This window comes from Hemicordylus capensis, chromosome 3 (genome assembly GCF_027244095.1).
Source record: "Hemicordylus capensis ecotype Gifberg chromosome 3, rHemCap1.1.pri, whole genome shotgun sequence".
In the NCBI taxonomy this organism is placed as follows: domain Eukaryota; kingdom Metazoa; phylum Chordata; class Lepidosauria; order Squamata; family Cordylidae; genus Hemicordylus; species Hemicordylus capensis.
This window is the reverse complement of record NC_069659.1, coordinates 292,027,253-292,043,344: the sequence shown is the minus strand read 5'-3', so window position 1 is coordinate 292,043,344 and position 16,092 is coordinate 292,027,253. Positions and strand designations below refer to the sequence as shown.

The window sequence follows — 16,092 nt, the reverse complement described above, 5'->3', positions numbered from 1 at the left end:
AAGGGACCAATAGGGGTGTTATTCACACTCATGCTTGTAAATGTCAGTGGCACCTAGAGGAAATTAGGGCTGGGTAAGCTCACTTCCCGATTGTGAGCAAACCCTTTGTTGTGGGTGTCTATGAGAATCTGGTCTCTTGCAACTGAGCCACCGCCTGCTTCAGATCTTCCACAATCAGGTCCACATCTTCCTTGCTGGTACTGCGCCCCACACTGAGACGCAAGGCGTTCTGTGCCACACTGTAAGGAATTCCACTGCTAAGCAGGATAGAGGAGGGCCTGGAGAACAAAACAACAAAAGCAAGCCTGAACCCTAAGGTTTTGTTGCCCCATCTTAAAAAGATGAGGTGGGTCTGAGAAACATATAGAGGAAGGCAAAAGGGGGGGGGGGGACCATGTAGATAAAAAGTAGCTCCAGTCCTAAACATATTTTATGTGAAAGTCTCATTAATTTCATTAGAACTTAGGGTCAAACTAGACACGAATGCATTTGTTGACCCTGCATGTCTCCATTTTATTCTATAAACAGAATGCATGGGAGCACGTGAACTGGATTAGAACTGCAGTGAAGGGGTAAAAGGGCTTTGTCCTTGCTATGGTTCGAATGCAGATCATGATGCCGTGTACTATTTACATTAGACAAAAGCTTCCACTGGTGCCACTGGAGGCTTTTTTCCTAATGTAACCGATTCAGAATCCAGATCAGAACCATGGTGGGGAAAGCCGCCCCCCCATAACTCCACTGTGGTTCTGTTCTGATTCACATGCTCCCAAGCATATCATTTACAATCTAAAAGACATGTAGGATCACTTTCTTATAACCTAAGCAAGCAGATTTTAAGCACGTGACAGATTGCTGGTAGATTAGAGAATGTGGAATGGGGAACTTTTACTTACTATTCCTTGGAATCAAAAAACTAGGGGGACAATTATCAGATTTATAACCAATAAGTTAGTGAGGCCGTTCACATGAGCAGCCCTACCCAGGTTTGGGCAGCCCTACTTGGGTTGGGCTGCTCGTGTGAAGCGCCGGGATCGTGGCTGATCCTGGCGCTGCCTCTCTGGGTAGCGCAGGAATTTCCCCCAGCTTTTACCTTGGTACAAGGGCGTGAGCATGCCCTTGTACCCAGGTCCCTGGTTGTGTGTCTGCACGGAAATCCCTCAATGCACCGTGCTCCTCAGGCAGTGCATTTAGGGATATCTGGAGGCCCAGCTGCATTTTCCTGGCCTCCAGATGGCCACATGGCTCCTAGGAGAGCTGCTTGTGTTGGCATGTGTGCCATGTGGCCAGAAGGACAGGAGACATTGTCTGGGGGGAAGGTAGGTACAATCCTGCCTCCCTCCCCACCAGCTCAACAGTCGTATGAACTACCTTATTGTCTTTTTCACACAAAGTCCTACTGACTTTGCAGAATTCATTACAGATTCATGGAGGATCATCCCCATCAATTATTCAGACTGATCATGCATCTTCACTTTTCCAGAGTGGCCTTGATTGCTAGAAGTAGGCCCCATAGGTTTATCTGTGGAGGGCTGAGAAGTCCTTCTGTACAAGGGTCTGGGAGAGATGGCCTTTTGGTTCCTTAGAACTCTATTATTCTATAAACAGCAGGAAACTGAGCATTACTCAATTGCCCCATCTCAAACAATCTCCGAAGTATCTGGAACAGACACCACCTGGGTCAATATACCAAGGTAGACAGCTCTCCGAACTCAGCTAGTGTGGCAGCCGGAAAGAGTCCTCACATCGTAAGCATCTCCTGTTATTCAGAAGAACATATGAAACTGCCTGACCCTGAGTCAGACCATTGCTCCATCTAGGCCAGTACTGCCTACTCTGACTGGCAGTGCTCTTCAGGGTTTCAGACGGGGAGTTTTTTCAGCCTTACCTGGAAATGCCATGGACTGGATCTAGGGAACTGTTACAAGGCATGCACTCCACCACTGAGCTGCAGCACCAATCCCAATCACCCTTGGTTTTAAGAAATCACTCTTGATTTTGAATGACGGGCAACACTTTTCTGTCACACTGTTCACTTCTGAAAGTGTTTGCCATTTAGGGGATCACTTTCTGAAGTGATCCTGCATGCATATGCATGGAAATGTCATGTTGAAATGTGTTATCACTATCATTTTTTATGGGACAGACCTGTGAGCCGAAGCCTAGATCCCTACCAGGTCCTGCTCACAGATTTGGCTCAAGAGTTATGTGGATAACCCATCTGGACATAAGTTTGCTATATCAATATGTTCACAGAATCATTTCAGAAATGATTCCATGAGTATCAAACATAATACTGGACTCTTGGCATTCTGGGGAAAAATGTACAATGCAAGTGAGTAGGTGTTTCTGTTTCCACCTGCTCTCCCCCCCATCTGCGATATGTAGCACGCAACAGCAGGGGAGCAAGTCGCTGCTGGGACACCTGATCTGTCACACTACACTGCTCCATCTGTTCAGAGCAAAACCATTTTATGATATCCTAATCCGAGGTACTTAGCTGATCACCCACTTCACTATCCAGCCTGAACCAACTCCTGTGAGTTCCTAAAAAGTAGGCTGAAAGCATACATTCATGTAAAATATTTGTTTGCTCAGAAATGTCAGGCAAACATTCTCCAGCAGGACACAAAGATCAGCCAATTTATGAAATTAAAGCAGACTGCGAGGACTGCCCAATAGGCTCTTCCCCGGAACAGCTGGCAACACTATGCTGCAGGAATATTACTGTGGTGAACTCCCACTCCTAGCATCCCTTCACGTGTTGCTCTTTCCATCAGGGAAAACAGCAGCAGCACTGGCAGCTCCATGGCTCTCTCCGCAACCTAGTCCAAAAGGGTCAGTGGTTCTCTAAAGCAAGGAGAGAGCGCACACACAGCTGAATTACATGCAGCAGGCAATGGAGGGGCCGGTGTTGTGCGCCGTTTGTCCACAGGCAACTCCTACTTGCCTCAGGCAAGCTGACAAAGGGTATACTGCATGGCTGGGAAATAGTGGACGGTGACATTACAGAACTCTAGCAATCTATTTTTAGAGTACAAAGAGTTCATTTTGTAATGGGAAACATTTCTTTGAAAAAGAGCATTTTAAATTTACAAAAGGCTAAAGAGGGATGCGGTTAGTGCCATGTTTTTGGCACATGCTATTACAAGCCATTCAGAAGCTGAGCCCATGTGAATAGGTGAATGGCGGGTGCCCATGATTAAGCAACTGTTTGCAAGGCTACACTCTATATTTCCCTTTCAGCACTTCTGCATCTGCAGGACTTCTCCTCTCCAGCCACAGTATACCCAAGTCCCCAACTTGGCTCCTTACTGGTCAACCTCCTCGGAGTGGCATGCAGCACCAACACTGGCAAGCAAAGTCTTACAGCGAGACAGCACCAGCCGACCTGCAGAGGAGACAAGACGCAGACCATCTTCTCATGAAATACACAAGGACTAGGGTAAACGAGTAACTCACAGAACTTGTTTTCAACATCCTCTGTGATAATGGCCAAGCTATAACTAAGGAAAGCCGCTCAGCTCCAGTATTCTACCCTACCAACACTTTCCTACAACCGGCTTCTTGCCAGTGCTGCAAGAAAAATTCACAGATTCAGAATGCAATGCCATGTCATACATTCAAAACTGTCAAATGCAAAATTTGAACAGGCAAAATAAGGGCTTAGTGATAAAGGCTGGTTTTGTGGACAAAAATCTAGTTTGGGGCTTTCAAACTTCCTCCTTGCAATCCTGAAATGCAAACCAAAACTTTAAAGGACTGAAACTTGAAACTTGTTTTCTTTGTTTCATGCCTGATTTCACACTTTGCCATTTGTTTCTGCAACCACAAAGCCAGCTTCATTAAATAATAACTAAATTAGCATCTCACTGCTCCTTAGAGAACACAGCAGCCTATTTCACGACAGACAGAAAACTAGCCTTAGAGCACTGCAACTTCAGGCTCTAGGAGCAGAATTAATACATAGCTTTGTGTGAGGTGGCGAGGGAATCACAGATATAATCACCTAAGTCTGACACACACTGGTAGCAACCATGCAGGAATTATGCAGGTTTAGGGCCAGAGGATTACCTTGTAGTCCTGAACCTAGTATGGAAAAATTACAAGTGTTGCAGAGTCGCCTAGTGCCTTTCAGTCGACAGTTAAAATGGATTCCTTGTTCTTCAAACACAGCCTGGAATGTGAAAGTTAGCACTTTAAAGAGATATCAGTGAACAATTCCCCCCTTTCTGGGCTTAATGATTCTTGAAGGACAGCATGAAGAGAAAGACTTACAACTCTATCTACAAACAGGGGTCAAAATACACAAGGGTTGGGACTGGGTTTTGTAATGTGGTGCTCGGAGAGCTTGACTGACAGCGCATTAGAAGATGTGGAAAGACTGTGTAAAAAGATGGTCTTGTCCTCTGGCCATGTTGCTCTGGCTAAAATGGAACAAACAAAATCAGAGGAATAACAAGGGACAAGACTGAGGTGACTCTGTCATCTTGTCCTTGGTAACGGACCCCAGACAAGGGGAATTTGAAAGGATGAAGTCAACACATTCAGAAAATTATTCCCGGGGATTTTCCTACCACTTAGAACTGCAATGGACAAAGGAGCTCATCCAGCCACAGTTCAAAAGGTACCCTAGGGCTGTACAACTTCGGTCCTTCTACAGGCGTTGGATTACAACTCCCATCATCCTTCACCATTGGCCACTGTGGCTGGGGGTGGCAGGGGTTGCAGTCCAATAACAGCTGGAGGGCCTGATATACCAGCTGTTAAACCAATGCTCTCTGATGATTTGATGTCCTCTTTGTGTCATTTCTTTTCAGCCAATTATCTTCTCAGCGGTCCTTGCCGCAATTTGAACTGAACTGCTTCAGTTCTCCCCACCCTGCCAACAAGGAGACAGTGCTTTCTGATGCCAACATGCTTTTATCATGGTGGGGACATGCAACATACGGTAGTTTCCACAAAATGGTACTCCTGAACACATCTTCTTTCAATCCAGAAAAGACCCACCAGAAAAAAAGGTAAGCAAGGGTGCTCACTTCAAGCCTCTCTTCCAGATAATCCCGAACTTTCCTCATGTGAGCCTCGTAAACCTCACAGTACTTGTTCACCAACTCTGCTGCCTGCAAGGGAAGGACAATAAGCATAAAGTGTTTCTTAGTGGATACAACAGTAGTCTTCTCAAGAATCATGAGGGGAATAGTAATTCCCTACAATATCTCAGTCCAGAGAGATGAAAATACAGCAGGAGATTAGAAGTAGTGCTGAAGAGGTAGAAGAACACTGTTGATCCACCAGAAGAGAATCACCACAGTAATCTCATATGCCTATTCATAAATTGTTTCTCTTGGTTTAAGAGAATGATCTGCCAGGGACTGTTGTAAATCTGTGGGCCAAGTTCACACACGTTGTCCTCCTCCACGGCATCCCACAAGGTACCCAACTCCCAGTCAGCTAAAAGAAAACTCAACACCAATATCCACGTGTGCTTCATCTTATAGCCGTAAAATGAAAGAAAATGTGGACATATTCTCTATATCCCATACAGAGCATTTAGTGGCAGTTTACACTCCACCCCTGCCCCCCACCCTTTATATACCAACTTGATGTACCCATCTTGTTCATGGCAAGTTAACTTGCTGCAGGTACTATAAAGTTTAGTTGCCTGCTCTATCACAGCCTCTAATTATTCATCCCAATAACTGGCCAGCCTCTAAGCTTGCAATTAACCACTTGCTAGCATCATTATCGCCTCTCAGTGCTCTGCTGTATACACAAAGTAGCCTGTAAACAATGCATATGCATGTGAATGTGGAAAATCAAGTTTTGTTCTATTTTTGGCATGAAAGTAGGGAAACAAACCACCAATCAAGCCAGAGAGAATTCCAAATAACTTAGACTGTGTTGTCCTTACGTAAAGGTTTTAGTCTCTAAGTAAGCGTGAGAGAAATGTTGGGTTTACACTTGAACTTTGCTTTGCTAGAAGCAGAAACAGTTTTCTCTCTGAGCTTTTTAATTTAGAGAATACAATATTCAACAGAACAGCACCAAAGTCCAATTTATACCAATGTAATTTACCCTTCATAGCTTCTGAGCTTACCTTGCCGAGGCCAGCAATCATCGGTGTATTCTCAGTACTAGAACAGAGAGAGCAGAGTGTGCATTTATTCCCACAATACAGTAAAAGCTGTTCAGGTGTCAAGGCTACAGTTATTTGGATAATTAGCATAATACAGGCATTGAAGATGGCCGGCTGTATGATGAGAGCTACTGCTGCTGGGTTATTCAGATCTTCTGAACCAAAATGCTCTGCCACTGGCTAGAAAAGAAGGGACCTCCTTCAAAACAAACTTCTAACACCTATAGACACGGGGTGAAGCAAGGCTGAACTAGACCCTGGGACAAGATGGGCTTTCACCCCCCTGCCTTCTCCTCCCCCACCACACTTCGTCACTGGTGTCCTTGTGGTAAAAACGGTAAGGACATGGTGAAACAAAATATTCTTGGCACACCCTTCCTCTCTCTCCTCTGCAAATGATATCACACACACACACTTTTTGTATGTGCATTCCCCTGGCTCAGAAACACTTTAAAAATATATACACAGAAGAGCCTTGGTATCCACGGATTTGTTATCTGCGGATTCGTGGTCGGGTAAAAGACACCTGACCTCAGCATATGCGGAACCCCCCTCCCCACCAAAAAACATGTCGAGCTCGTGTATCCACGGGTTGGGGGTGGCCGGAAATGATTGCAGAGGTCATTTCTGGCCACCATTTTGTGTGTGGGAGCCTCAAAATAGCTCCATTTAAAAAATAATAAATTTTAAATGACAATTTTAGGCTTTCGACCAATTTGGGGGCATTCCAGGGCAGAGCACAACTGAGGGAGAGCAGCTAAATATGGTAGGCAGCTCCCTATTGTGTTAACCCCACAAAAATAAAAAAATTTCAGACATTTCCCCCCAACCAGGAACCTGACCCCCCCCACCCCGCAATTCCCCATTGCCACAATGCCTCAATATTTGCGGCCAGCTCTCGCACCATACTCCCCAGCGGCTTATCCTGAAACACACTATACTTTGCATAAGACGACTAATGAGGAAAGTAAGAGAAAGAGGAATGCTTTCCAGCAGCCTAGTCTTTCAGTTACTTGCCTATATATCTTTAGGGCACAAGTTTCAGGCTCCCATGAAACTATCTTTCAACTGAGATCATGTTTTTAGTGCCTTATTTTATAACTCCTCACCTTAACACCGTGTCGGGATGCCATGTTACCTAAGTTGCCTGTAGGGATGTGCATGGTCCGAACCAGCACCGAGGGGGGGTCTCCCTTTAAGGGCGGGGGGGGGTATAACTTACCCCTCCCGCCGCTTTTTCCCCTCCGGCGCTGCAGTTTAAAATGAAGATTTTGGGGCGGCAGCGTTCTTTGCTGCCGCCCCTGCCCCCGTCGTTGCCTGGCAGTCTTCCTCTGAGTAGCACGCATGCATGGGCGGCGGCGTGCACGCACCTGTCGCCGCTGTGTGCGTGCGCGCCACCTACATCACAGCGGCGCGCCACCACGCGCGCATGCGTGCTACTCAGAAGAAGACTGCCGGGCAGCAACGGGGGCAGGGGCGGCAGCGAAGAACGCTGCCGCTCCAAAATCTTCACTTTAAACTGCAGCGCCGGAGGGGGAAAAGCGGTGGGAGGGGTAAGTTCTACCCCCCGCCCTTAAAGGGAGATCCCCCCCTCGGTGCTGATCTGGACTAGTCCGGACCATGCACATCCCTGGTTGCCTGTGTGGCTGTGTAGAGTCTGGAGAAGGGTGTGGCATCCCTCCTGTGAGGCTTTTGTTCCCTTCAGAGGGCAACAGGGATGAGAAGAGTCCAGGCTGGTCGACCCAACCAGTGGGGTTGAGAGGGTAAGGCAGGGAGAACTACAGGACAGGGATGTACACTAACCTGTTCGGCGGCCCTTTTATGGGCCCCCGAACAGGTTCGAACATGGAGCCGGACTGAAGTTCGACGCCAGAAGGGGGTGCTGCTTTAAGGGTGGGGGAGGGTGCACTTACCCCTCCCACTGCTTTCCCCCTGCCGGCGCTCGTCACCAGTAAAAACCTTTGGGGTGGCAGTGCACCTCCCTGCTGCCCCTTCCCCCTCCTTGGCCGGAAGTGGCCAGAAGTCCCAGGTACGCGTGTGTGCCCGTCTGAGTGTGCACGCGCACCTGGGACTTCTGGCCACTTCCGGCCAAGGAGGGGGAAGGGGCGGCAGGGAGGTACACTGCCACCCCAAAGGTTTTTACTGGTGACGAGCGCCGGCAGGGGGAAAGCAGTGGGAGGGGTAAGTGCACCCTCCCCTGCCCTTAAGGCAGGACCCCTGCTGCCTTTGAACACCCAGCTGCAGTTCCGTGCACATCCCTACTACAGGAAACAGCTCCAGGGAGACAGCTATGTTGGGCAGGGCAGGAAACAGGAAGCAAGGTCAGGGAGGGCATGGAGCTGGAAGTAGGCTTTAAAGACAAGGCAGCCGAGGATGAGGTGCTGCTTCTGAGTATGGGAGCCAGGAGGGAACCAGCTGAATGATGCAAGCCAGGAGGACTCCCTCAAGTGACCAACTAACCTCCTCCCCGGGCTGTTCCTGAGGCTGACCTTTTTTGTGCTCACTCAGTTATCCTGGAGTTCAAGAAGGGCCAGGAGCCCACCTCATCCCCTGGGAGTCTGACATGCAGACAAAGGGACATGGATGCCCACATTTTGCTTCCAGCCATGTTTTGTTTCGTTGACCTTGTAATAGGTTCATTGGCTCACCCAGCCTTCAGCTGTCTTACCCAGGACGGAAGTTCCGTTCCTGCCCACCTCCAAACAGCATGGGATGGAGAGGAGTGGTGATACCAGGCCCTCGCACATACAGAGCTCCAATCCGTGGAGCATAGAACTGCAATGACAGACAACAAAGGGCTCCCATCAAGAACCAAGAAGCAACCCTAATAGACTCAGGCTCATTAACCATTCAAAAGTAAGACTGACATGGATCATGAAACTGTTCTCAAATAAAGTGGAGAAGCACACATTAATGCTTGGGAAACAGTATGGTTGTTCGCTGGGGAAAATTATGGACGAATCCCATGTTCAATGTTACAATCCACTCTTTGCTGTTTTAGGGCTGCTTCATGTGCTCCAGAAAAGGCAGATCAACTTGTTGACCATTTCTTTTCTGTAATGTTTGAAGGCATGTGTGTTTAACATGGTAAACATGCTCCCAGATGTCACAAACTAATTATGCTGTACCTGAGTCCTCATGCGAATACTGCCAAATAATAATTGCAAGTTGTAACTGAACATTGTAAGTGATGTTGTGCTCTAACGTAATGCAGCATTCTTACTCAAGACTGTTCCCAGAGTGCCACCTAGTGTGGAAATCTCTACAGTTGCATCAACTCTAATGAGCAAGTCTACTGACCACGAGGCGGCACCTGGGTGATGCACCAAGTGCATCTCTATGTGTACACTTGGATGTGTCTGGAAGCTCCAGCTGTTTTGTGATCATTTTGAAGAATATAAATAGTAATAGTAGGAGACAAAAATACAGATCGCATTTCTACAAAACAAGAGAGCAACAGTAGCCCTGATATAGCCATTGCCTGCAATCCAGTAAACATAGGAACAAACATACGAAGCTGCCATATACTGAGGCGCTGCACACAACCCGTGTGAAGCGCCAGATGGGGTTTGGCAGTTCTCCATGCACACAAGCAGTTGCTCATTGCTGGGCAGCCACATCAGCTACCCAGATGAGCAGCTGCTCTGGTCAGGCACTCCTGCACCCGGCCATGGCTCTGTCAGGGAGCTCCAGGGATTGGGGAGAAAGGAGCTCCGCCGCGCAGCCCCCCAGAAGGTACTGTGCCAGTGTGCGGTGCCTTCCTGGGGTTCCCCCTCCCCCCCACCCCAACTGTCATGGCTGACACACAATCAAAAGGACGAGGTAGGGGTTTTTAGGCGGGCTAGCCGCCAAAAAACCACTGAGCTAGTCCAAAAGCCCGTGGTTTCTTACAACCATGCAAAAGCAGGCTGGGCTGCATTAGCCCGCTTTTGCGCAATCATGTAAATAGCTTTACTGAGTCAGACCATAGGTCCATCTAGCTCAGTACTGTCTACACAGACTGCCAGCAGCTTCTCCAAGGTTGCAGGCAGGAATCTCTCTCTGCCCTATCTTGGAGATGCCAGGGAGGGAACTTGGAACCTTCTGCTCTTCCCAGAGTGGCTCCATCCCTTAAGGGGAATATCTTACAGTGCTCACACATCAAGTCTCCCATTCATATGCAAGCAGGATGGACACTGCTTAGCTAAGGGGACAAGTCATGCTTGCTACCACAAGACCAGCTCTCCTCTCCTCGAGAACAGCAAGTGTGAGAAGTGAGCATGTACATCTAAGTTGTATAGCTTCAAGGCATATAGGGACCTCTGGATTATGGTCACTGTTTAGTTCTCAGAATGATGACTGGTGCACTAGAGAGCTTGATATATGCTTCCATCCAAACTTCACTAAATTTATGTGGCTGGAACTGTGTTATCTCAAGACAGCTTTCTGACAGGCCATGGGGTCAAGACTGCATTGGTCAGCCTGGTAGATGATCCTAGGAATCAATAGAGGGGAGTATGACTCTCTTGACTCTCTCATCAACCATGACGTTCTTTTGAATCATCTGGGGGATTTGGAATAGGGGGCACTGCTTTGCAGTGGAACATAGGAAGCTGCCTTATAGACCATTGGTCTATCTAGCTCTGTATTATTTAGAGAAGCCTCTACCAATCAGGCAGGTTTCCGGCAGGAGTCTCTCTCAGCCCTATCTGGAGATGCCAGGGAGTGAACCTGGGACCTTCTGCATACAAGCATGCAGATGTTCTTCCACTGAGCTATGGCCCCATACCCTAAGGCAAGTATTTTACAGCACTCAAATATAGTCACCCATCTAAATGCAAACCAAGATGGAACCTTTTTTGGGCCCTGATTACTTAAGAGAATGTGTACTTCTGAATGATCTCCTCCATCCATTGAGGTAATCTGGGAGATCTGCCTGCAGTTGCCACCAGCTGATCTAGTGGTGACTCAGGGCAGGCCTTTTCTATAGCTGTATTTGTGGTGAGCAAGTAGGAATGGGCTTACATAGCCATCAGTGTGTGGGTAGTACACAGAATGACTAAACATTGCTCCAAATGAAAGGACATCTTATACAGCAACTGAAAGAGGATAGCAGTACCTTGTGACCCACAATAGTGAGGTAATCCACTCCAAGTTCTTGCACATCCACTCGGCCCTTCCCAATCATCTGTGCTGCATCTGTGTGTACCAAAATCCGCGGCAGCCCAGATGCCATTCTTTTCCGATTGAGAGCTTGAATCTGCTGACTGAGTTCTGAGATGGGCTGATGGAAGAAAACACTGTCAAGTGGGTGTAATCTCAACAGGAATCTTGTATTGGCTCTCACTCCCCCCTATAACTCTATGGCTGGCATATGATGGCATTGGTCAGAATGACTTGTGTAGAAAGCTGATCAGTTTGGGCTCTTCACACATGATCATTTTCTGTTCTTGGTAATATTGTCTGTTTCCCTAATAGTATTAGAGTCAAGGATAGTTACAAGAATATGTCAGGACTATTTTGGTCCAATATTTGTTCTTGCTCTGTTTTCTTACTACTGCTGCATATTTTTATGCCTTGTCATACTTAGAATCTAACAACTGAAAAACAAATAAAATAATGGCAGGCTAAAAGAAGTCCCTCTTGTAGAATATGAAAAGAGAAAGAGAGGGGCCAACCTTGAGAAACCTCTCTGGTGAGTATCTTATATTAAGTATCTCTGTCAAACAGAAGGTGTAGCACAGCTCAGAGCTCCTGTCCTTTAATCATAACAGTAGTACTAGCTAAAGGAGCAACTTACCATGATAACCCCAGTCTCATTATTGGCCAGCATGATGGACACCAGGCATGTAGTTGGACGGACAGCTGAAATAATATCATCCACTTCCACCTGTACAGTTGCTTTGGACACTGGGACAAAAGTGGCTTCTAAAAATCAGGATACAAACCAATTAATCCCACATCTCAGTGCATTTATCAGGAGTTACTGTATTTTTGACCACAATCTTATTCATTTATTTATTTTATTATTTAACATATTTATATACCGCCCAAAATGCAAATCTTGAAAGATACATACCGAGTATTCCTTTAAAAGCTGCCTTAAGTTGTCAGATCTCAGGGCAGCAAGATAGGAAATTAATGTTCATATGTTCACATGAAGCTGCCTTATTCTGAATCAGGTCACTGGTCCCTCATCCCAGTATTATCTACTGACTGGCAGCCGCTCTCCAGCATCTCAGGTACAGGTCTTTCCAGCCCTGCTACCAGAGAGCCTTTTAAGTGGAGATGCTAGTGACTGAACTTTTGGAACCTTATGCATGCAAAATATGAGCTCTATCACTCGGCTATGGACCTTCTTCAAAAGTAACGTATCATTTCACTGATTCAGTGGTGTCAGACACTGCAGGACTTGAACCAGGAGTCCTATAGATCAGGGATTGTTTCACTACTTCCTGCCCTACTGGGTCAATAGCTGGTGGACATTAGTATTAAATATACGCACATGTAAATAGTCTAATATTCTCCACTATTTGAAACTATATGAAACCATTATACTCAGTCTGACCATTAGTCCATCTAGCACCCTACTGTCTATTCTACTGGCAGCAGCTCCTCAAGGCCTCAAGCAGTTGCAGTGGATGAAAGAGCAAAAGAAGTGGGTGCTGTTTAACCCCTCCACTTTGTCCGAGGCCTGAGTGGGAACTCCAGACTTGTACTTCCTGCAAGTCCTGCTGCAATCTCTCAGCTGGAGATGAGGTCCCAGAGATCAAACCTGGGACTGTCTGAATGCAAACCACACATTTAGTACATTTATATACCACTCCATACAAAAAAAAAGTCCCTGGGTGGTCTCTCCCAATGAAGTGAGGAGCCCACTGTATCACCCATAGGAGGAATACCTTTGTTGACTCTGAGGGAGCCTGCATGTGTGGCTATTTGATAGGTGAGACAGATATGAAAAGAGATCAGAGGAAAGAGGCACAAACAATGTGCACCTGTTTAAGCTTCAAACTTATCACCGATTCTGGATTATTTGTATTTTTGTGAAGGTGCTGCTGAGTCACTTCAGCCTGCTCCCATTCAAAACACACCAGTCCACAGAGAGCAGCCCAGTATGTCAAGAAAAAAGACTAATATTTATTACTTTAAAACTCAACTGATGAAAAGGAGAAGTTGCCCAGTGAGGATCTGGATAGGAAAGAGAATTGGTCACTCACTGTGAAGGCTTCTTCTGGCTGCTGGTGTCAAGGACATCTCACATGGGTTATCCTCCTCACATGCTCCAGAAGGCAGGACAAACAATTTATGCAGAGCCTTTAAAAGGCAGGAGAGGATAGCCCCTTCCAGTTCTGTTTGATTAAGCCGAGCTTCTAGGAAAGGAAGTAAAAGAATATATAGGCACGAGATTAACAGGCAAACACAGTGGTAGGAAAAGAGACTCTGTCAACCAGAAGGTGGCCGTCCTGGAGATACAGGTTTTTAGGCAGTGCCATATGTCGAGTTTATACTACTGTTTCTTTTTCTGTGCAGTAGGCCAGGGGCAGAATGAGGGGAAAACTACATCTTGCAACCTGTGGAAGACTGAGGATACTTTTGGGAGAACAGACGGATTGGGAATCAGCCGAACAGAGTCACGGGAGAAAATACAGAGTTGGGAGTCTGCAGAGAAGGCCCTGAGTTTGAGATCCTCCTGGCAAAGGTGATGGCGATGAGGAAGATGAGCTTGAAGGAAAGTATCCGTAGTCGGAGGAGCATGAAGGACCCGAAGAACCTTGTGGAGTTCCCAGGAGGGAAATCTGTGAACCACTGGAGGGGAAGACAGTGTGGCATCATGAAGAAAATGACATGAGTGTGGGTGAGAGTGGAAGTTTCTAATTGTGAACAGGGTGAGGAGAGGAATGAGGGTAGCTGCATGTCGCTTGGTGGTAATTTCCCTGAGCCCCTTGTACAGGCCATCTTGTAGGAAATGGAGAAGTGGAGGAATTTCACAGCTGTCCGGAGTTCAGAAATCAGCAATCAGCTGTGTTGGCGGCACCAGCAAAGGAAAACCCTCCAGGTAGTTTGGTAAATGAGGTTAGTTGAGGCCCATCTGGAGGCAAGGATCGTGTCTAAGACTTTGGGAGTGTAGCCATGTCGATTCAGGAGGTTGTGTTCAGTCACCAAGTGGCAAGCCTGAACCAAGCCAGATCATGGTGCAGTACTAGGCCCTGGCTGAGTAGGTCTGGTACTGGGGGCAGGACCCAGGGTCCTGTTGCAGTGAGATGAAGGATTTCTGGAAACCAGGGATGTCTTGGCCAGAATGGAGCCACCAGAATCACTTCTGCATGGAGCAGGCGAATGTGGTGGAGCAGGCAGCTCAGGAGTGGCACTGGAGGAAAGGCGTATAGGAGCTCCTGTGGCCAGGGCGCTGACAGGGAGTCCACTGCTTCCGCCATGTTGCAGGGGAAGCAGGAGAAGAACCTCGGGAGTTGAGAGTTGGATTGGGAGGTAAATAGGTCTATCGTCAGCTGGCCCAGGTGGGGAATGAGTTGTTGGAACACCTGGGGATTGAGCATCCATTCTTCTGGGTGGAGATCTTGCCGGCTGAGCCAATCTGCCTGAGTGTTCAAGGATCCACTGACGTGATGGAGGGAAGCGATGTGCATCTCTGCCCAGGACAGGACTGCTTCTGCATGTACCAACTTGGAGAGAGTCCTGCCCTGGTGACTGACATGGGCCTTGGCCATTGTGTTATCTATTCAGACAAGGATGTGATGGTGAAGTATCCTGTCGTGGGAAAACAGAAAGGCCAGATGGATGGCCCAAAGCTCCAGCCAGTTTATGCTGTGCCTTGCTTCTTGAGGGGACCATCTGCCCTCTGTCAAGAGGTTGAGGCACTGGGCCCCCCAACCGGAGATGCTGGCGTCCGTCATGATAGTGGTGTGGGGCAGGTCCAGGAAGGAGTGATCTGTGTTCAGGTGGGAATCCAGAAGCCACCAGTTCACGGAATGTCTGACTGATGGAGAGAGCTCTATTTGGACATGTCTCCTTTGTGCAATGGCCAATTGGTGGGGAAGGAGGAACCACTGCAGGGGTCCGAGGTGGAGGCGTGCCCAAGGAACCACTTCCAGAGAGGAAACCATCAGTCCCAGTAGTTGGGCCAGGGAGAGCAATGGGACCGATCTCGCAAGTAGCACCTGTCAAATAAGGGATTGAAGCCTGCCTATCTGGTCCTGAGGGAGAAAGAGGTGATCAGCCAGGGTGTCTATAACTCCCAGGTGCAAGATCTTTTTTGGAGGGAGTCAAATTGCTCTTGGCCCTGTTCACAAGGAAATCATGGGAGGTGAGAATTTAGAGTGTCATGTCATGGTCTCTCTGGGCTGAGATGAGAGAAGGTGACTGGACCAGGTGATGGTCTAAAAAAGTGAAGACCATGATGAAGGTGCATGTGGGCCACCAGGGGGGCCAAGGTCTTCGTGAAGATCAGAGACACTGAGGAGAGGCCAAACGGAAGGGCTGCATACTGATAATGGAGACCATTGTAGGCAAACCAGAGCAGGCAACGATGGTCTTGATGGATCGGAACATGGAGAAAGGCCTGTGAGGTCCACTGATGCCAGGAAGTCCCCGTGGTGCAGGGCTTCCAAGATGGAGCAGATGGTCTCCATGCGGAATTTTCGGCGCTTCACAAATTTGTTTAAGAACTTTAAGTCAATGATGGTGCGAAGAGAGCTGTCTCTTTTTGGAACGTTAAACAAGATGGAGTAAATGCCCCATCCCTCCTGCCCCAAATGAACTCTTTCTATTGTGGAGACGTTGAGGAGATGTTGGGTCGCTTCCAGGTGGGCTGAGTGTTTGAGGAGATCTGGAGCAAGGAGTTGGAAGGAAGCGGTCCCCAGGACGGGTGGTCAACTCTATCTTGCAACCGTGCTGGACAGTGTCCAGTACCCATTTGTCTGAAACAGAGGTTTCCCAGTCGTGAAAGTAGCAAG

At 47.6% G+C, this 16,092-nt stretch overlaps 1 protein-coding gene across 14 annotated transcripts in view; it reads right to left on the bottom strand.

Annotated features, from left to right (window-relative positions):
- Positions 1–16,092, bottom strand: part of SCLY (selenocysteine lyase) — a 25,475-nt gene continuing 9,383 nt past the window's right edge. For 12 of the 14 annotated variants that reach the window (XM_053308456.1, XM_053308452.1, XM_053308457.1 and 9 more), the window contains 8 exons: positions 11,919–12,046; positions 11,238–11,402; positions 8,808–8,914; positions 6,101–6,137; positions 5,040–5,123; positions 4,075–4,177; positions 3,316–3,391; positions 1–278 (listed from right to left, as the gene is read on the bottom strand). In XM_053308456.1, the coding sequence (XP_053164431.1) occupies positions 119–278; positions 3,316–3,391; positions 4,075–4,177; positions 5,040–5,123; positions 6,101–6,137; positions 8,808–8,914; positions 11,238–11,402; positions 11,919–12,046 (860 nt within the window). In that variant the 3' untranslated portion in view covers positions 1–118. The remainder of the gene's footprint in view (positions 279–3,315; positions 3,392–4,074; positions 4,178–5,039; positions 5,124–6,100; positions 6,138–8,807; positions 8,915–11,237; positions 11,403–11,918; positions 12,047–16,092) is intronic. The other 2 variants (XM_053308451.1, XM_053308461.1) reach the window with 2 other exon arrangements.